The following is a 21,958-nucleotide window of genomic DNA, read 5'->3' as shown; positions in this document are numbered from 1 at the left end:
GCAGATGGAGTCAGGCACATGCAGCAGGGACAGCTTGTCTTGGAGGAGAGCTGGGCAGATTGTGTTGAAGGCAGAGCTGAAGTCCACAAACAGGATCCTAGCATAGGTTCCCGGGGAGTCCAGATGCTGCAGGATGTAGTGAAGAGCCAGGTTGACAGCATCGTCCACAGATCTGTTGGCTCTTTAGGCAAACTGCAGGGGGTCCAGGAGGGGGGCCGTGATGGTCTTGAGGTAAAGGCTGTTCCATACTCCACGAGAACAGAGAACTCACTCCTTGCTCCACGGGTGGTAAGAGTAAAAAAAAAAACGGAGGTACCATACTCCGCGAGACGTGTGTGTGCAGAACTCCTCATACGGCCTACGCAGCGCACGTCACACACAAAAGGTTGACAATGCAAGTGTATTGCAAGTTGAGCGCACAGTCGTGGTTACCTGGCCTAACGAGCTGATAATGTTCAGGGAAGAGGGCACACAGCATGACAATAGATAGAAGATCAGTGTAGCTAACTGTAGCAGACCTCTGGTCTGTGTGAGTATAATGCTGTGAACGTGTGGATGAATGTCTGCAATAATACATCCCGTCTCCCGGTGTTTAATGTGCGCGATCCACTGTAACGCCATGATCAATACTGGGATTAGTTTTTATCGGCACCTTTTGGACAGACACTCTCCTCTGTGCGCCGTGTTTCTCCTTCCAGGAGCTGCTCATGTAAACTGTCCATCGTCGTTGTACTTCCTTCTGTCTGTGTGTTCTGCACCTGAAGCTCCTGTGCTTCACCACATTCATCACGCCCACAATCAATTCCGACCAATCACAGCATGGTTGATGCACAGCCTTGAGAGAAAAAGTTCTGCCCAGGACATGTGTCCGAGAAAGCGGCACAATGGGCGGTCCGAGAGAAAAATGACGTCATTTTGTGGGCATAACATCGGCAGGAGGGAGTCATAAAGCCCAGTGATCCTTGGCTTCTTGGGAACTGTCTCTGTCCCCACTTGTGAAAGCAGCCTCCTTCTCTAGCCTCAGCTGTCTTGAGTTTAGCTGTGAACCAGGGTTTGTCATTGTTATAACTCACCCTGGTGCATGTTGGCACAATACTGTTCTCACAGTACTGAATATATGATGTCACAGTGTCTGTATACTCATCAAGACTAAGAGGAAGTGGCAGCCCTGAACACCTCCCAGTCCGTTGTCTGTACACAGGAACGAAGCTCCTCTACAGCCTCTTTTTTCATCACGTTGTCAGATAGTCCGAGAGCAGCACAGGGCACTGCACGATATGCCCCACTTATTGTTTTACCGGAGAGTTCCTGGTGGCGATCTGCTCGGAGTTGGAATCTCTCCAGCTGCAGCACAAAGTCTGGTATCTGTCCACAAAGCCACAAAGTCTCCGTGAAGCACAAATTACAAGATGAAGATGCTAAAAATACTGGAGATAAGTCCACAGGTGTGGTGTGTCTGATGTTCATGAGCTCTTCTCTCGCGTAAGAGCATGCCGACGCACAGTTGATACATAAAAACAAACAAAACAGAGCGCACCAAAACACCACAGCATCTGTGCTAGGTGCCACCTTGGAAAGTATTTTCTATAATATTTTTTTCAAGAGTCAGTTTCAAAGTTGAAACTGCTCCGGGGTTGGATTGTTCAACAGGACAGTGCTCCTATGCACTGTTAAAAATCCACCAAGGAATTCATGCAGAAGCACAAGTACCATGCTCTGGATTGCCATCCCAGTCCCCAGACCTTAACATCATTGAAAATGTATGGATTGATTTGAAGCGGGCTGTCTACGCACAGAAGCCAAGAAACCTGACTGTGCTGGAGGTGTTTTGTATGGAGGAATGGGCCAAAATACCACCTGCCAGAGAGTCTAGGGACTGTCTGTGGCTTTAGGAGGCGTCTACAGGTTGTTATTGCAGCAAAAAGAAGCTCTACTAAATATTAATGGAATTATTGTTTTTGATTATATGCACATAACAATGTTTCTGTTGGGCCAATCAAGGTTATTTCACTACTGAAATGTTTATGTTTCCATAAGGTGTAACATACAGTTGTGTTCAAAATAATAGCAGTCCAACATAACTAACCAGATTAAACATTGTTTTTGGTATAAATCATATTATTACATGGCAAATAATTTACCAGTAAGTGTAGTAGAGTCGGAGAAACCAACAGACTCAACATTTATGAATGCGTCTGACTCTGTGTAATTTAATACTTAAGTGAAAGGGGTATGTTCAAAATAACAGCAGTGTGGAACCAGTGAGGTCATTCATTATGTTAAGAAACAGGTGTCATTCATGTGGCCCTTATTTAAGGATGAAGCCAGCACATGTTGTAAATGCAATTCTCTCTCTCGCCAGACATTGTTTAGAAGAACAGTGTGCTTTAATTAAAACGTTGATTGGAGAGGGGAAAACATATAAAGAAGTGCCGAAAATGATAGGCTGTTCAGCAAAAATAATCTCCAATGCTTTAAAATGGAAAGCCAAACAAGAAAGAAGTGGAAGAAAATGGAAGACTAACATTCAAATAGATTGAACAATAGCCAGATCAGCTCCAGGGAGATCAGAAATGATATAAAGTTACCTGTGAGTACTGTGACAATTAGAAGACGCTTGTGTGAGGCTAATATCAGGTCTTTAGATTTACTCTAATTTCTCAATGGTGCAACCAAAAAAATATCTGAGGTCGCACCGGTGCGACCAGCTGTTAGAGGGAGATACATTCTCCGCTACTCTTAGCAGTCTTCCTGTGGTCCAACAACAGTCACACATCAGGCTCATATCGTGGTCTAAACCAATCAGAGACGGTGAAGGGCGGGACCACCGTCTGTGTATCTTTGAAAACGTGTCTGCTGCGGTCAGCCGAGACCGTCTGCCGAAAATCCAGACGAAGAAGAACACAAGACATATGCTGCGCAGAGCTGATGCTGTTCGCTAAAGTTTGTTCCATACTGCATTAGAACAGAGAAATCTGTTACCCGAGGTGATGGGAACAAGAACAACGTTCGTTTCGCCCAGACTTTTTGAAACGTGTGTGCAGAACTCATACGGCCCTCTCACTGTGGCGCGCAGCGCGCACAGACAGACAGGCAGGTATTAAAGACGTTTCGCTGCAGAACAGCAGCTAATGCCTTAAGAGCACCCAGACCCGTTTTCAGGTGGATTGGACAAATTCCCTAGGAGAAGTCGTAAAATTACGAGGAGCGAAAAATGCAAAGTGGTGCAGGTTTTTCAAAATGGCGGACTTCCTGTTCATTTTAGAGGATACCTCCAAGAGACTTTTTTCTCCTCTAGAGGTGATACAGATGTTTACCGATTTTCATGTCTGTAGGTCAAATGGGGACTCAGATCTCATTCTAGGGGATGCTGCTGAGCCATGTGGCCATGCCCACATATGACGATAAGGTGATATGAAAAGGTGCACGGGGGCTGATGTCATAACAGAGTAAGAGGCAGGTAGGAATAAAGAAATACAGCAGCTTTCTCTATGGTGGCGAAGGGTCAAATTCATGGTGTTGCCCCGCCCAGACGGTTTAACATCGAGCTGCGTGTTTGATAACTTGTGCTAAACCATGTGACAAAATCCCAGGTCTATCAGAGTATTCCGCTAGGAGGAGGTTGTTCAAACACGAGGTGTGGAACAAGGAAAATCAGCCTGAACACAATTCATACTGCCAGTAGGTGGCACTATGAGAGTATCAGCTCATTAGCATATCAATCTGTTCAGAATGACAGGCTCAGCATGTCTGATTTTTTAATCCACATAGGATAAAGTATGAGGAAGATACAGCCACAAATTCAATTCCTGTGCGTTGGCGAAGGGTCAAATTCGTGGCCGTGCCACAGCCAGATTGTATGACAAAGTGCTGCGTTTTTGCTAAGTTTTGGTCCCTAACCCCTTAAGGGCAAGTGCACCAATTTTCAGCCTGATCGAGCAATTGCAAAATGGAACATGGTGTGTTTTTTTAAAAATGGCGGACTTCGTCCAAGAGGCTCTTTTTCTTGTCACAAGGTGATACATCAGTGTACCGAGTGGCAAGTCTGAAGCAGTTGTGATGAATATTTTTACACTTTAGGGGGCGCTGCAGAGCCTGCGACCACGCCCGCCAAGGGGCGACAGTGGCAAGTCGCGATTTTCGCCGGGGACAATTTCTCTCATCTTCAATGTTCTCTACGTAAGTCAAATAGACTACAAAACTGTCAGATTTAGGACCAACAGATTAAAGATGCCAAGATGGAACATTTACAGATGTATATTCAGGAGTCAGGCATGTGTGCAGCTTGTTTACAGTGAGGGCAACTACTGAGAACACGTGTTCTATTCAACTAGCATCCTGACTAAAAAAAATGAAAAAAATTAAGTACCTGATGTGACCTGTGTATTCACAAATGGCAATGCAGACGGGACAATCTCCTAGGTTGATTTATTTTGGGACTATTAATTCTGGGTCTGATGGAGCACTGCTACATGGGCACAGAGATCACGTAGCACCTTAATGCTGCATTGTCAGCATATTTATATGTTATATTATATATATATATATTATATATATTTATATATATATATATAAGTTGCCACTTAAATCCTCAAAGATAATACAATCAACATAATTTGGGACTAAAATACCTTGCAGTGTCCAGAACATTTTCTACACTGTGCTGACATTGAAAAATTAACTAACTAGCATTATTACTTGAGGGCCTTTCTACTGCAAATATTGAAGAAGGAATTTTCTTTCTCACCTGCAGCATCAGTGTGAAGTGGAGGCACATGGCTCTCCGTTTCCTCCAGCTCAGCCTGCAGGCGGATGTTGACATGGTTCACCAGGTGAGAAAACAGGGCCAGAGTAAAAGCTATGGAAGCACTGTACTGCTTTGAACCTAAAGACACAAAACATCAACAGGGCAAATTTTTTCTTTATCTGTCCACAACACTGCCCAATCATTTCAATATAAATACAAATAATTTAGAATAAACTGGATAACATATTCAGAACCAACAACCTCCTCTCTTAAGGTTGTGCACCACCATCAAACACGTGACCACCATCTTGAAGATGACGGTGTCAGGGAGTACAGAGCAAGAGCTGTCAGAGTACTGCTGCTGCTCCTCCTCTTCCTCACTAGGGGAGTGGTGAGCTCCACCATGAGTTGGTAGTGGCATATAGAACAGCACCAGGTTGAAGTCCTCAAGTACCAACTGACAGAGTGATGTCAGCTCTGTCTCCATCAGACTATGTACAAACAGAGGAACAAGAACAACACAATGAACACAAGGATGACAAGTCCAAGCTGAAGAAAAGTGGTGCACAAGCACCTACCTGTTCTTGGGCTGTAGCAGGCTCTGGAGGTACATAAAGCTCACCAGGAGGCGCTTAATGTCTTTTGATCTGCAGATTAAGGTCAGAGTACAAATATAAAAATTATTAACAGAATCTGAGTTTATAGTAAAATAATCAAAGCAAACCATGATTAACCCTCTGAACCCCCTAACTGTTTCTGGGTGGTTTTCATTTCACATGTAACACTGTTCACTGCAATATATACAGTTAGGGAAAAAATTTTGTAAATTTGCCCAGTAGGGGTGGAACGGTTCACTAAATTCACGGTTCGGTTTGTATCAGGTCACGGTTGTCCGTTCGGTTCGGTTTACATCGTTGAAGTTTTTTCTACTTTTAACACTCTGGAAATACCATAGATGAGCATAAAATGTATATCCTAATTATCCACAATTTACCATATTTAAGAATTAGTTCAGTGTTTCCCCTACCATTATATTCGAAGGTCAAGTAAATTTTAATTTCTTTTTATTTTCTATATAGCACCAGATCATAACAGAAGCCATTTAAGAAAACCTTTCCTATAGAAGAGGTCTATAACAGGCTCTGGGTTTCTGTGCGCCTTGAAAAAAACTGATTGTAAAATGTGCTATATAAATAAAACTGAAATCCCTTAGCCAGGGCATTGAAAATGGGTCATGGCTAGGTATTCCAGCACACAGCCAAAGCAACAAAGGACAGGCTCAAGAAGAAGCCTATTAAGGTCTCTGAGTGGTCTAGTCAGTCTCCAGACCTTAGTCCCATAGAAAATCTGTGGACGGAGCTGAAGGTTCCAGTTGCCAAACATCAGCCATAAACTATTATTGACTTGAAGAGGGTCTGCAAAGAGGAGAGGGACAAAATCCCCCCTGAGATGTGTGCAAACCTTTGATTGCCAACAAAGGTTTTGCCACCAAGTACTAAAGCTTGTTTTGCAAAGGGATCAAATACTTATTTCAAAAATTATAAATGGTTGGGACTGATTCATGTGCATACTCTGCCTTTTACTATATATACTATACTCAACTCTTACATTTGTTGCTTTGACAACCCACTTTACACAAAGGGATCATCAATCATCAAAAGTCATCAGCAGAGAGATACTGCTTAATTCCATATAATTGCTCTTGGATGTAAGCAGGCTAAGGTCTGTTGTAAGGTATGTCATTGTATGGACTGGACTCTCCCCTCAGCTCCTGACAAACTTCTACAGGGCCACAATAGAAAGCATCCTTTGTCAGTGCAACAGTGTGGTACGGGAGCTGCACTGCACAGGAAAGGAAGGACTTGGCCCAGGTGGTGAATACAGCACAGGGGATTGTGGGGAGTCCTCTCCCACACCTGGACTCCATATACAACAGCCAACTTCAAAGGAGGGCTGGTCGTATAGCTGCAGACCCCACGCACCCAGGACATGAACTGTTTGTACCGCTTCCCTCTGGAAAGAGGTCCAGGAGCATCAGAACTCACACCAACAGACTGAGACACAGCTTCTTCCCCAGAGCTGTGAAATCCATCACCCCACTTTACACATCCCACCCACCCAAAGACTGAGCAATAAGTCTGTACACTGACAGACTGTACTTTTGAACATTAATATGCTGCAATATATTCATACTGGTCACTTTAAAAAAGTTAATTTGTACTGTTATATTTACTGCTTTATTCTTTATACTATTTTATATTTATTTAGATATATTTTCCTTTTTTTCCATTCCATGTGTCTACCTGTGTGTCTTAAGCCAAGAGCTGCTAAACAAAATTTCATTGTGCTTTGCATAATGACAATAAAGATTCTTGATTCTTCTTGATTCTATTTCAAACTAATTCAAGCAAGCCAATGATGATCAAAATATAACAGTCATTATTATCATTAGAAACTAAAATGATCAAAAAAAAAAGAAATCCTGTAAATCCTTCCTACCTTTGCCGAGGTGGAGGCAACTTCTTAATTTCCTGCTTCTTTACTTGATGGTACATCTTGGCAGCTTTGTCAAACAGGCGCCTCAGATTGCCATAGGCACCCTCAAAGGGGGAGTCTGACTGGATGCTAAACACAAAATAAATCTGTTAGAAGGACCTTATCAGAACTGGTTACATTTTAGTCATGACATGGCATTCCTCACCAGCGTAGGTAGTAGTAAGTTGCTTCCACATTGTAGAACTTGCTCCCTGCCAATGTGCCCAGTTGATTAAAAGGCATTCCTGCAGACAGACAAGTTAAAATTCAATTCAGTTGAATTTTATTCATATAGTGCTTTTTACAATTAGAATTGTCTCAAGGTGCTTTACAGAAACCCAGAACCTGAACCCTCCTTAACAGCAACACTGGCAAGGGAAAAACTCCCTTTTAACAGGAAGAAACCATAAGCAGGACCCTGATTATCAGCAGGCAGAACTTTCCTGCTGACAGTCAGCCAGATAGAGGAGGAGAAGAGGTACACAGGATAGAAAATATGAACGAGAGAACCAAACATGCTACAAACATCATACATTTACAAAGAACATTTAATGTTAAATCCAAAAATCTAAGCTCTTGAAATCCAAAATTAATGTGCAGCATGGAATTTTTTATTTATTTTGTTGTGCATTTATTCATTTTTTTAAATGTTATTTTACAAGGCAGGTTATTAAGAACATGTTCTTATTTACAATATCAAGGCAAGCGAGGCAGTTCCTGCAGAGTTGCCAGAAGGCTGCTGAGTAAATGTTTTGTGGACAAATGAGACCAAAATAAAAGCCTTTCATTTGGAAAAAAGAAAAAAAAGATCCCATCATGAATAGTAATAATATGTTTCACCAGATCTGAGCCAAGATGATTTGCCATCATTGAGAAAACACAAAAAACGTAGAATTATACCAGCAAATTCTAAAGAAAATGTTAGCACATCGGTCTGCAAACTAACATACATGACTTGTTCTACAAAAGGATTGTTAAAGAATAGAATAGACAGACAGAAACAGTGCAAAAAAAACCCTTTAGAATGACCTAGTTTTCTGCATGAATTGGTCATAGGATGTGGTCTGATCTATCTATCTCTACATCACAAAACAAACAAAAACAATGTGCTTGTGCAACACAATATTTCATGTCTTTATTGAACACATCCAATAAACATTTACATACTTGTGGAAACAGTAAGTGAAGCCTTGGATTTAACGGTTGAACCTCCTTTGGTAGCAATAACCGAGCACAATGCTCAGGATGAATTTTGGACCATTCTTCCTTACAGAACTGCTTCAGCTCAGCAATATACTTATGATGTCTCTCTTACGGTCATTCCACAGCATCTCTGTTGGATTCAGGTCTGGGCTCTGACTGGCCCACTCAGTGACATTCCAAAAGGTGAATTTTGTTTTTTTTAAGCTACTCTTTTGTAGATATACTTCAATGTTTAGGACTGTTGTCCTGCTGCATCACCCAACTTCTACTGAGCTTCAGCTAGCGGACAACCACCTTGACATTATCCTGTAGAATGCCTTAATAAACTTGGGAATTTATTTTCCCCTCAATGATGGCAAGCTGTCCAGGCCCTGAGGCATCAAAGCAGCCCCAAATCATTGAATTGTTCATATACCAGCAACCCCGATTTAACCCGTATGCACTGTTCGGGACATTTTTGTCCCCTGAGAGTAATTTTTCTGTTTATTTTTACCATAACTTTTCAATATGTGAGCAAATTGAATCATTTTTGCTGAATAAGCTTAATTTTTTCATAGGTCAATAATACACTGTGGGCAAATTTTACCCCCTTTCTTGTTGTTCGGGACAAAAACGTCCTCTAACTTTAACGGTTTTAAAAATATATCACATAAATATTTTTTTCATATTTTTTTGCATAGACCTTTTAATTAGTTTCAGGTCTGATCAACATTAGTGAGAAATACACTACATACTACATAATCATGCATTCTTGATTGTTGGTGGTTTACCCTGTTGGTAGGAGGTAACATTTGTGATTTTTACAGTTAACAGCTTAATGACCCTATTAACCCTTTACCTGCAGGCCTGTGCTTATGAAGTGTAGTTTCTGGCTTGTAGATGGAGTTATAGGGAGTATTTTAGCACATAATTGTGTGTCTACACACTGTGTGTGTATGTTAGAAAGAGAGCCATTTGCACACTAACCTTGTTGTGTGTGAGTACACACAATCACAGAGTCTTCATAGAGTAAACAAAAACAAAGAAAGTAGGGCTGCAACAAATTTTGTTGTTGATGCCTCATAATATTTAAGCAACCTGAAAGGCATTTAATAATAGAATTGTGCACAGTCATCAAATGCACCCCAAGAAAGGTTGGGGGCAGTAGCGTCGTTCTTTGTACCATCTGCCTCCTAAGTCAACCTACCACTGAAGAAGTCAAACAGATGAATTATGGTAGACGCTCCGGCTCAATGTGAGCAGTGAAGGAGAGTTGAGACTGCGTTGATCTAAAGTCTGGGTGTTTTTTAAGGAAAATAAAGTTACTATGTAAGTGAAGTTTACCTAATACAGGCGATGCATAAGCATGTAAAAATAAAATATCCAGGAGTTCTGCGTCTGAAGTTGTGGATGGGTAAACTAGCTGTTTTTTTTTTTGTTTTTTTTTTTGGAAAACACGTACTCCAGTAGAGTGACTTTACTTTTAGGTTAGTGTGTTAGGCCCTTTGATGCTGAGAGGTTCACACTAAACAAAAAAACACTAGTGGACTTGCATGCATCCTCCTGGTCACTGATGGTGACAAGAGCAGCAAGCAGCATGAAGAGAGGATTCACCTGTGCACGAGTGAGGGATCTACTTTGGAACAGGTGACTGATCTACTTGTGCAGCCTTCACAGCTTCACAGCCTGGCCCTTCATAGAGCCAGGCTGCACAATCATTTCCAAAGCTTGTGCACAAGTGAATCCTCTCTTCATGTTGCTTGCTGCTCTTCTCACCATCAAATGACCACAAGGTCACATGTAAGACCACTTGCCTTTTGTTTTGTTTAGTCTGCACCTGTAGACATCAAAGGGCCACACATGCATAGCAACACTTTCTTTGTTTTTGTTTACTATGAAAACTGTGGTTGTGTGTACTCACACACAACAAGGTCAGTGTGCAAATGGCTCTCTTTCACTCTGACATACACACACAGTGTGTAGACACACAGTTATGTGCTACTACTACTACTACTTCCTATAACTCCATCTACAAGCCAGAAACCACACTTCATAAGCACAGGCCTGCAGGTAAAGGGGTCATTAAGCTGTTAACTGTAAAAATCACAAATGTTACCTCCTACCAACAGGGTAAACCACCAACAATCAAGAATGGAAGGAAGAAAAAATGAAAATCCAGTGCTGTGCAAAAACTAATAATGCATTTAAGTCAATGTTGTTACTGTTTGACATGACCAAGACTGTAGTAAAGGTTAAAAAAAATCCATTCCACATTCACCTTTTCTATTAAAAATGAGCCATTTTGTGTGTTTTTTCCAATTTTTCAGCACCGCCCCTTATAAAATTGGTGATTAAAATCCTGGGGGAAAATGATTTTTCACTACTTTTGATTAGAACTGAAGTTAATTAAAAGGTCTATGCAAAAAATATTTATCTGATATATATTTATATATGTATTATGTTATATACATTGCCAGTGTTGTACTTCTGCACACCCGTGATGCCTGCTGTCATTTTTTCCTTGCCACTGTCAGCGCTAATGCCGCACCTGCCCTGAATGCAGCATCCCTATCTTTAAGCACTGCTCTGAACTCAGCATTCAGCCAGGGTTTCTGATTCAGAAAGCAGGTTACTGTCCTGATGGTGGCAACATCATCAGCACACTCAGAGATAAAGCCAGAGGAGGTGTATTCCTCCAGGTCCACCTCTCCCTCACATGTAGCTGCCTCTCTGAAGACCTGCCAGTCCGTGCACTAAAAGCAGTCCTGAAGCAGAGGCTGCATTACTGGACCACACAGTGACAGTCTGATTTGTTAGCTTGGCCCTTCTCAGCAGGGGGTGGTAAGCTGGCACCAACAGGACGGGGATGTGGTCAGAGAGGCCAAGATGGTGGTAGGGGACTCTGTATGCACCGTGGATGTTAGTGTACACACAGAATGTTAGTGTACACACAGTCCAGTGTCGTCTCCCTGTGACACTCCCTCCAAACAAAACACCATTTGTTTGATTGGTTTGATGTTTTGGGTCATATTTATGCAGAAATATACCAATTCTGTAGGCTTCACAACTTTCCAGCAATGGTCTGATTCTTGATTACCTTTTATGCTATCAGTAACAAGAAACAAATAAATAGACAAAGCTGAAACTGCAATAAACGTATAAGTCTGCATATGAACAGACATCCAACAACTTATAAAGAGTGCTCCAGGGATGTGTTTTTGTAGGCCAACATGGAATTAAGCATCATACTGGTTCCTTCCACAAAAAGCATTTGTTTCTCTATGGGATATAACAGGATATATGTAAACATGATGATTTGTACTCTTTAAGATGACACGCACAGTTATGACTGTGTGATTATGTATACTGTGTAGGGTTTCGAGATTTTAGTCAGCTATAACTGCTATAATTGATCACAGGATCACTAGTGGTCATCTTTAATAATTGGCCAATGCTAGAACAATTGATCACAGGATCAATTATAGGACCTACATGACAAACACACTGTCAACACTTTACTAAAGCACTATGCAATCACAATGCAGTCACTCACCTACATGTGGCATAACAGACAAGGCTTGATGGTAAAACCTCTCTGCTAGTTGCTCAGCTTCCACTCCTGCAAGCTCATTCTGGTAGCGGGCTGAAACAAAATACATTAAACATTAAAGGAGGAAAAAACATTTCTCCATCTGTCTGGTGCCAATTACACAACATAACTTGGCCACTTTCCCCAACACTCAATGTCACCTTTGATTCTCAGAATACAGATCAAGAATCAACACACATTCTATTATATCATTACCTAGATCTCCGAGATAGACCAGACAGCGATGGCAGGCCATCTGTGCCCACTCCATCTCTTTGGGGGTGGCCAACAGTGGCTTCTTTTGGCCTGTTGGGAACAATTATGCAAGGTTTATTTTTTTTCTTTCATGTGCATTTTGATAGTTTTATCCAAAAAATATTGGAGTTTCACAACTAAAGACAAGCTTAAATCTATATCACTAACTTTCAAACGGTATAAATGAAAGTGTAATACATTTCAGCCCCAGATTATTCACATCCATTTTCTTGTCCTGCTTTGCTACAAACAGGATCATGGTGGGGATGACGTTGGTGACTAGGTCTAACACAGAAAGAAACAACCATACTTATTCCCACCTAGGTCCTAAAGCCACTTTAGAGCCCCCAATTAACCAAACATTTACATATTTTGAATGTAGAAACCACTGTGCCACCATATTTCATTCACATTTTTGTAAAATCGACATGTTTCAGTCTTCTCTACTCCCAGTCATGATTGTGTTGTTATGACTTTATTTTGAGATAACAGTGACTAACAATGTTACAGGAGGGGAAAAACATACAAAAACTGCTTTGAGCATAGAGTGTTCGGAGATTTTTTTTCCATTAATGACCCACTGTGGTCAAATTTGCTAAGTCTTTCTGTACACATAATGGCAGCCTGGCTTTACCCATAATAGCAGATTTACATCTTCTTAACCCTTTCTTTGTCACTGTATAGTCTTTCTGTGTTTCACAGATAATATAGCTTATTTTAAAACTGCAGAAGAGCAGCTCTGGAGGGCAATACAAGCAGAAGCACCTAAACAATTTTTATTTGCCTGGAATGGCCTGTGTAAAAAGTTTGTGCACATCTAACCGATCAGTGGATCTGTGACGTGGGTCCAGTCGATGCAGTCCTGCAGCTCCAGCTGGTAATGTGACTGGATGTAGAGCAGTAGGTGTTGGTAAAAACCCACACCAGCAATCAGGTGTGTCCTATAAGCACATTCCAGAGCACTGCGACTGTGAATGTGCTGCAGTGGAAGAAAAAAGACGTAATTTAAAAATATGAATACATGCAACATAGGTTATGTCGATCTTCAACTATTACTACTTGTGGACTGACGATATATATAGATATCCATTATAATATAATCCTCTCTCTCTCTCTCTCTCTCTCTCTCTCTCTCTCTCTCTCTCTCTCTCTCTCTCTCTCTCTCTCTCTCTCTCTCGCCGACTAGCAGCAGGAAGGTTCCTCCTTAAGAGACGGGTCCTGCTCAAGGTTTCTTCCTCTTAAAGGGAGTTTTTCCTTGCCACAGTGCTCTTAGGGGGGTTCAGGCTCGGTGTCACGCTCTGGGTTTCTGTGACGCGCTTTGAGACCATTTCTGATTGTAAAATGCGCTATATAAATAAAACTGAATTGAATTGAATTGAATTAAGTAGGGTTTAAAAGTTAGTATCCCTTCCTTTGATTCTATGTTGCCATCCTAGTCATTACCCAGGTCTGTCTAAACTTAAAGTATACCAAAAAGAGTGCTTAACCCTTCAGATAAATAAAAAGTAACACTTTTTTAATCAAACATTTTAAATTAACACTTTGCATTAAAACTGGTTAAAACAACAGTCCCCAACCTAAAAGTGACAACAACCAACAGAGAAACATGCTAATGTGTGATAAATTGCCATGGGAGGCTGACAGGATGCTTTCAGTTCATGGACTTGCTGTTGCAAGATTACACTATTTTAACATGTTGTAATTTGTACCAACAATCTTGTGGAGAGTATACTGCAGCACACTCTTGAGCGACTCACAGTGACTGCTGTGTTGTCAAACCAGCTAACAACCATACCTAACACATAAAAAGGAATGTTTCCGCCACTGCAGGGTAAGTTACCTTCTTGTTAGTCTTGATAACCTGGATGACCTCATAGTAAACCTTCCTCCAGAGCAGCTCCTCAGCCTTACGACCATAGTCAACAGGATGAAGGAACATCAATTTCACACAAAGCTCCCTCAGCCTAAAAACAGAAGAGGATGCACACATTAATACAATGAAGAAGCAGCTGCGTCCAGTTTAAAGTGGATCAGTCAGTCAACCTAGTTTGACGTGAAGGGCTTGAGTAGGAGAAAACATAACATAAGCAACAAAGTGAACTTTGTCATTTATTATTTCAGGAAAATTATCCAATATTACATACAGTTATGCCCAAAATTATTCATACCCCAGCCAAATTTTGAGTTGAAGTGAATTTCTACTTAGTTAATGGATCTGTAAGACAATGTGGTAAAGATACTACTAAAAACATGTTTAAATAGTTTTTTTTTTTGCATCTTGACAAAATTGTTCAATCAAAATGAAAAAATTAATAAAAATCATACCCTTGATCCTACTGCACTATTTCAGAATAAGCATTTTCTGTAGGCTCTACTTTTCCAAGACAGACACACCAAAGCTAGCCTTTGCAACAGCTAATCTGGACAAAGAAGTAAGGTTTGGGTGATCAATTTTGTGGTCAGATTGTTTAGACCTAGTGATTATGCTACATCAAAACTCTAAAACAAAATCAGACAATCTGCAGAAAAACTTTGAATAGGGACACAAGTGTGTTTTCAATCAATGGAAAATGTCAGTAAGCACCCTGTTTTACTTAAACAACAGTGATCTATGAAAGTCTAATCTTTACAATGTGTTTTTGGAAGTGTATAATGGCATAGCCAAAGGACATTTCCGAGGACCTCATTAAAACAGTTGTTGCTACTCATCAGGCTGGAAAAGCTTACACATCCATCTATAAAAGATGATTCTATGTCTGTGGCCCAGACGCAGAAGCTCAGTGCTCTCTTTTGAGTGCTTAGTTTGGCTATTTGTGTACATGATTTTTTTTCCTGTTCTGATCTGACGACACACTGCTGGGCAAATGACATCTACAGCTGGTGCTATATTCTAAAGACAGGACTCGCGGAGCACGCTGCCTGCCACAGCAGAGTTTCTTTGTACACATGACATCCTGATGGAGATAGCTTGGTGCCCGAGCTCTCTGTGAATTATCACTCATGCCAGGAGACAGTGAAGGCAGCACAGGGACAGGAAGCAAAAGCCAGGCTGCAGGGCTGGCATGCTGGTGAGATTACAAAAAACAGCCACACAAGGCACCGCTTCCTAGCATCTTCCTGACCAATGCTAGATCCCTAACAAGCTACAGGTAGCAACAGATAAGCTTGTGAAGGACTGTTGCATTCTGGTCATTCTGGATAATGCTATTGATAGAAGATAGATAGAATATACTTTATTAATCCCTTTGAGAGGGTCCCTCAGGGAAATTTGGGTACCAGCAGCAATACAACACCGACAGTCAGAGCAAGATTAAACCTTATTCTCCCCCTCGGTTGTTGCTGCTGCACAAGGGCTCACAGATGATACTGAACACAAAGGGTCACATACTATTGCCGCCACTAGTATATTAGTAATATAGGATCATTTTTCTGAATAAGTTAATGACAAAGTTAAATATCTCTGTTTAATTTGCTTGTTTGGGTTCTCTTTTTCACCTTTCAAGACTTGTGTGAAAATCAGTTTTGATCGCCATTTATGCAGAAACAACAAATTTCTATTCAAAATTCTCAGGGTTCACAAAACTTCATTGCTGGAGCCATACTAGACTGACAGACTAGTGGTATGTGATAAGTGGTTCCCCAGTTCTTCCAGAGTTTAATAAGGCATTGGACAATTCTTAATCCAGTTTTAGTAGTTCCTGAAAATTACTCTCTTCATTGCTCAGTTCAGGCTAATTAACTGAGCACTCTAAAACAGAGTAAACCATCTAGCAACTATTCTCATTACTTGTGCACATTGGCTTGTGCAAAATCGTATCGCGTGCAATTAATCGTCAGAAAAACTGTCACCGATTAATATTTGCCACTTATCTATTTTATATGATAGAACATGCTTTTATAAGGACAACATCAGAAAGGAAAAGGCAGGGAAAGAAGCAGCAGCTGTTCTCAGAGTTGACGGTGAGGAGCTGCTCTGTGTGTTGAGGGAGTAAACTGAGTTTTCAGTAACTGCTCTGTAACCCTGCCTGAAACAGGCAGGTTACTACATGACTTTGTGAATCTCATGAGAGTGTGGAGGCAGTGCTACGCTTCTGAAACGCTCCTGGTGTAAATTGATGTTGTGAGACAGACGGGCGTATTACGCCCGTAAAGCGCCACGCTGCGCTTTCGTGTGCGGTGTAAATCCGGGGTAACGTTCAAAGCAGTTGAGCGCTTCAGCGTTGAGCATTGGTTGTTGCCATGGTAACTTAATGTTTGCTCGTATCAAAGAAATGAACTTCCACTGGAGAGGCTGCCTCCCGATCTTTACTAAATTAAATGTGAAACTGTCCGGTTTGTTTGTTTGTTTTTTCTGCTGCTGTTCTACAGTATGAGTGAAAACATGCACTAGTGTGCGACATATTCCACTCGCAGGTTAATTTGCACAGACACAATTTTTTAACTTGAAATAATCACTGATGTGACTTTTCTGAACTTATTTGTCCTGTTTAATTTTAATGTTGATATGCACTGCTCTGTGACCTTAAGAATAGAACATTTGAAGCACAAACGTTAAATGTTTGCTTCATTATTATTTTATTTTGAAGCATTAAGGCGAGTTAGAGTGAAAAACATGTAAGTGTAATTGTCATCAAGTAATCGACAAATTAATCGTTATCGGCTAAATGCCACAATTAATTGTGATTTTTTTTTTGCCAATATCTCCCAACCCTATTACTTATTGCTCCATTGGACTAATTTCTTTCTACAGTATTAAAGGATCACATTTTATTACTAGGAATATCAGAACCCAGTACTCACATTCACTATTCGTTCATCCAGACTTGACTATTCCGAAGGTCTATCCATTAAAAATACAATACTTCTTCCTGTGTCTTCATCTGTAATGTCTGTTTTTTATTTTTATTGTAGTGGTCAGATTGTACAATTTAGTTATCACCTAAGTTTGGATAAACATATTAAACTAAGCTGCAGCCAATCCCAACTGACTACATGGACTCAGTATAGATTAGTATAACGTACACAACAGCTCATACATGGTGATACTCGAAACCAATTAAACTAATTTGGAAATACTGTCTCCTTTAAAAACACAACTGAGACAGATGGACGTACTTATTGCGAAGGCTGATGTTCTCCGGCTTGAAGACCTCTCTGTAGGACGATTTGCTACCGATGATTGCATCCAGCTTGTGCACAGACTCGACCACAGCCCTAAAGCAGTAACAGAAAGAATCAGAAAGGCGACAGGGTTAATTCTGGGGGCTACTCAGTGATGACATATAGTCAAACGCTAACTCAAACATTCTGTTCTGACATGTTAACAGCCAACTCCCTTTCTGTTTCACTTGTTTGTTAACATGAACGATAAACGCACACATTCCTGGTATTGACTGTAAGCTAACTACAAAAACCTTGAGTCTATTATGTGTGAGTGATATTGTCGTGACAAGTAATAATGGAAAATTATGTAGTAAATAATAACTAGCGCTCAGCTAGCCACAACAACAACATTCGATTAGCACATCTGTTAAGCTAGGAAACACGGCCTCTTCAGTTACCTGTAAAGCCGCTTGATAAGAAGGACTTTCGCCTCTGGTTCGCTGTCCTGCCCCGGTCTACTCATATTGGCGATGACCCAGGTGTTTGATCACACGCTCCAGCTTGTTTCTTTCCCTTTCCTTCAGCCCTTCCGACACACACAGTTGTCACGGCTGTCTCGGGTTTGTTCCTCCGACAGTGACAACCAAGTTGATAGCCAGCTAGCGCTAGCTATCGCAGTAGAGTTAGCTTCCCTCCTCTTTCCTCCGAGTCGTTTCTTCAATCCTTTGCCAGGTCCCCCTCGAACCATCCGTTCTGAAAACCAGTTAATGGGTAATTACCGATCCCGGTCAGCTAAAGCGCTCTAATACGCCTTTTGTGTTGTTCCCCGTTCCAAACATTACTACGCAGGCGGCCATTATTCCAATCACACAGTGACCGCCTGAACACCGCGTGAGTTCATGCGGTACACGAGATTACCAGAGTATTTCGATGTGAGGAAAGTCGTACTGTTCAATTACTTAACCATAGGGGGCGCAGTGGAGACAGTTCATAACGATAAGGTTCCTATGTCTTCTATTATGTTCTATTATGCACATTTTATGGCTGTGCCGCAATCTGCTACTATTTGAGTTTCATACTTTTCTTTTTTGCATGCCTTCTCTGTCATCAGTTCCTTGAAAAGGATGAAAGGTTGATCAAAAACTTTTGTTAATGATGCCAATCAACTCGTAGTGATTTCTACTACAAACATCCATAAAGATCACTCGATTTTCCTACAACAAAGAAAAAATACATTTTGAGAGATGCTTGCTCTCCATGATGTACAGAATTTTGACATTTATACTGGCTTTTTGCTTGATTTTAATTCTATCTATCTATCTATCTATCTATCTATCTATCTATCTATCTATCTATCTATCTATCTATCTATCTATCTATCTATCTAGAAGTACATTCAGGTAGTCAGCTGACCTCATTTTGTAAGGCACATGAAATTGCTGGAGCCATACTAGACTGACAGACTAGTGGTATGTGATAAGTGGTTCACCAGTTCTTCCAGAGTTTAATAACGCGTTGGACAATTCTTAATCCAGTTTTAGTAGTTCTTAAAATTACTCTCTTCTCTTCATTGCTCAGTTCAGGCCAATTAACTGAGCACTCTAAAACAGAGTAAACCATCTAGAAATCATCTAGATAGATGGACTGGAGACTGGAGTGGTCAACAAACACTGATGCTGCTCTACAAGAAAGGGATGAGTAGACTGTACTTCCTGAGGAGACTCAGGTCCTTCAACGTTCAGTGACAAACTAGGTGCGTGTATGTGTTTTGTTATGTTATAGTTATAGTATAGTTTTTTGTTATATATATTGTATTTATTGTTCTTTGATATGCTTTTACTACAACATAATTTCCCCACTGGAATAATTAGTAAAGTAATTAGTAATAAAGTAATTTTTAATCTTAATCTTAAAGACTTAGGCATTTGCAATAACCATTGTCATCATTTTGTTGCATCAGTTTGCATCAGGTTACAATGTACAGTATTAGTAAAGCTATGCAAGTGAACTAAACCATATTTTTCCTTCATTTTAAAGAGTCAATCCAACACAGGCTACTTAGGCTGTAAGAGAATTAACTAGAATCCAGGACTGAGCTATACAATCCTGAGAGGATAGTGAAGACAGTTAGTAAAACCTTCTGAACCCATCTGACAGAGATCTGTCAGCAGCACTGCATCTCCAGAAAAAATCATTCATCACAAAAGACTCTCACCACCCTTTGAAATGGCCAGTTCTCCTGCCATCAAGCCTCTGCTGCAGATTCAGCAGGATGTTGGAGACCAGCTTCTTCTCAGCTGTGAAGTTGGTGAACAGTTAATGGTAATGTTTCTGTTATTTAATCAAGCATTCATTCACCTTGTTTTCTTTTCTATTTATCTATTTTTTTTATAGTTTTTGCTATTCTTTCGTCTTCTTACATGTGCTTCAGTACTTTGGGACCTGATTAAAAAAAAAAAGATGTTGGTGCACAATATTCCAACAAGACTCATTTGGTCTTCACCTTTTAAACCCTAAGGGTATTTTTTTCGATCAGACCAGTGTTTTGTGTTTTTACCTTGACATGTTTTGACTGCTTTCTGCAGTCTTCTTCAGAAGTCACGTGATGCCACAACCTGCATAAAATTAGCTGGCAGACACATCACCGGTAACTTCATGTGACTTCTGAAGAAGACTGCAGAAGACTGAGACAGTCCACATTGCCACATTGAGGAGGAGGAGCCTCAATGTGGACTGTGCAGTCCAAAAAGGGCAGCTTGTTGTCCCTGGTGTCAGAATAGTTCTGTGACCAGTGATTCAGACAGAATTGGTCACCCATAAGCTTCAAATGCATAGTGTATGGCCAAGCATGAATGACATCAGTTGATGTAGTATGAGCCAAGATGCTAAAAAAATGCTCAGTGCTGACAAAATCCTGGACTACTACTATAGTCTAAAGTAGACCTGGAACCACTGCCTCCCCCCAAAGTCTATCTCAACCCACATGTACAGCAGGCCAACTACAGAGTTGAGAGTTTATTGGCCTTCAAAAACAGAGTCAGGATATAGTTAAATGTAATAAATAATGACTCCATTGAATTCCTTGGGTCAACATTGTGTGGGAAAATGTGTTCATTTGTCTCTGTATGTTGTATGTTGTCACAAGTTATGCCACTTTCTATATCATTTTTAACTTTTTTGAGTTTGGTGCAGTAAAGGGTTAAAAATAAAGCATTTGGGACATTATTTCAGCTTGGTACCAATATGATCTTAAAATAGACACTGAATGATAAAGAAATAACAGGTGGTTGGGGAAAAAAGCAACAAAAGCACTTGAGAAAACAGAAAGATAGTTGGTCCTCCATGCTTCTTTTACACATTTTTTTGCAGTTTTTGTCCAGAAAGAGATTCAAGATAAAGTTAAATGTAATACATAAGTATTCCATTAAATTCCTTGGGTCAACATTGTATGGGAAAATGTGTTCATTTGACTTTGTAAGTTATGCCACTTTCTTTATCATTTTGCAGAAAAGGGTTAAAAATAAAGTCATTGGGACATTATTTTAGCTTAGTAACCGGTAGATTCTGAAAATAGACACTTTAAGCATTAAAAACCCCCTATTTCCATCTAGACTACATCAGGAACTGAAAATCCAGGAAATTAGGCATTGGTAAGTTTGGTATTTCTGTGATATTTTAATGTAAACATAAATAAAGTAAAATGGAGAGGATTAAAAAAAGAATTCACACACCAAATTAAGAATTTAATCTTGATTTATTGATTTGTTTATGTATTTCTAGGTCCAGATTTAACCACCCCAAAAATATAAATTCCAGTGTATTCAAAAAAAAGTCTTTAACTGCATCAAAAGAGTTAATCAACAAAATTAAAGTGGCAATAATTATTATTAATATTACAATTATAAGTCAATTGTCAGAATATCCACATTCATAACTAATTCATATGTAACTGCAAGACACTCTTTAACAGCAATCTTCCATTAATATACATAAAATTCCCAAATGCCTGTCATGTCATAATAACAATAGAGGAACCTTTAGGGTTAAGAATTGGGGAAGGGGGACTATGGCTTGTCAAGGTAGAATGAAGATGTATGACCACTGAGTGAGAGTGAGAGTTTATAAGCAAGGGTAGTAAAGAATGGTGTTGGAGGAGGTTGGTGGGAAAGGGGGTGGGGGTGGGGGGGCACACAGACCTATCACCAGCCACAATAGGTCAGGTGGCTCCATGACAAGTAGAATTTTTTGGGAAACCAAACCACTTTAAGAAATATAAGTGCTGTCAGAATAAATATAAAACTCTGAAATGACAACTGCTGCAGAAATACATCACAGGAACCAAAAATGAAAGTCAGATATGCAAAAACTAAAAAAAAGGTTGAGAACTTTCAACAAAATGCAAAGAAGGTTTCTGCTAAAAAAAAAAATAGCCTAGATATGTACATACATTGCTTGGCCACTCAAATGTACTTAGAAAATGTCTTTCAGTTGGTCAAAACATGAGTGCAAGCCTAAGATTATGTGTTACTTTTTGTTTGCAGCTAACT

The 21,958-nt window shown here is 40.2% G+C and overlaps 1 protein-coding gene across 3 annotated transcripts in view; it reads right to left on the bottom strand.

Annotated features, from left to right (window-relative positions):
- smg5 (SMG5 nonsense mediated mRNA decay factor) overlaps window positions 1-18,308 on the bottom strand; it is a 50,005-nt gene extending 31,697 nt beyond the window's left edge. For 2 of the 3 annotated variants that reach the window (XR_003671932.1, XM_028426225.1), the window contains exons 1-11: window positions 17,870-18,308; window positions 17,424-17,522; window positions 14,149-14,272; window positions 13,131-13,287; window positions 12,270-12,359; window positions 12,018-12,107; window positions 7,449-7,527; window positions 7,247-7,372; window positions 5,326-5,394; window positions 5,009-5,238; window positions 4,748-4,885 (exon numbers count right to left, since the gene is read on the bottom strand). Coding sequence is in view for 1 of the 3 variants with exons in the window: in XM_028426225.1 (XP_028282026.1) it covers window positions 4,748-4,885; window positions 5,009-5,238; window positions 5,326-5,394; window positions 7,247-7,372; window positions 7,449-7,527; window positions 12,018-12,107; window positions 12,270-12,359; window positions 13,131-13,287; window positions 14,149-14,272; window positions 17,424-17,522; window positions 17,870-17,934 (1,267 nt within the window). In the remaining 2 variants the exon portion in view is untranslated. Of the gene's footprint in view, window positions 1-4,747; window positions 4,886-5,008; window positions 5,239-5,325; window positions 5,395-7,246; window positions 7,373-7,448; window positions 7,528-12,017; window positions 12,108-12,269; window positions 12,360-13,130; window positions 13,288-14,148; window positions 14,273-17,423; window positions 17,523-17,869 lie in introns of those variants that run through there. The other variant, XR_003671933.1, reaches the window with a different exon arrangement.
- Between the last annotated feature and the right edge of the window lie 3,650 nt (window positions 18,309-21,958).

Source organism: Parambassis ranga, chromosome 16 (genome assembly GCF_900634625.1).
Source record: "Parambassis ranga chromosome 16, fParRan2.1, whole genome shotgun sequence".
NCBI lineage: Eukaryota > Metazoa > Chordata > Actinopteri > Ambassidae > Parambassis > Parambassis ranga.
Note: the sequence above shows the minus strand (reverse complement) of the source record. Positions and strands in the feature narration are given on the sequence as shown.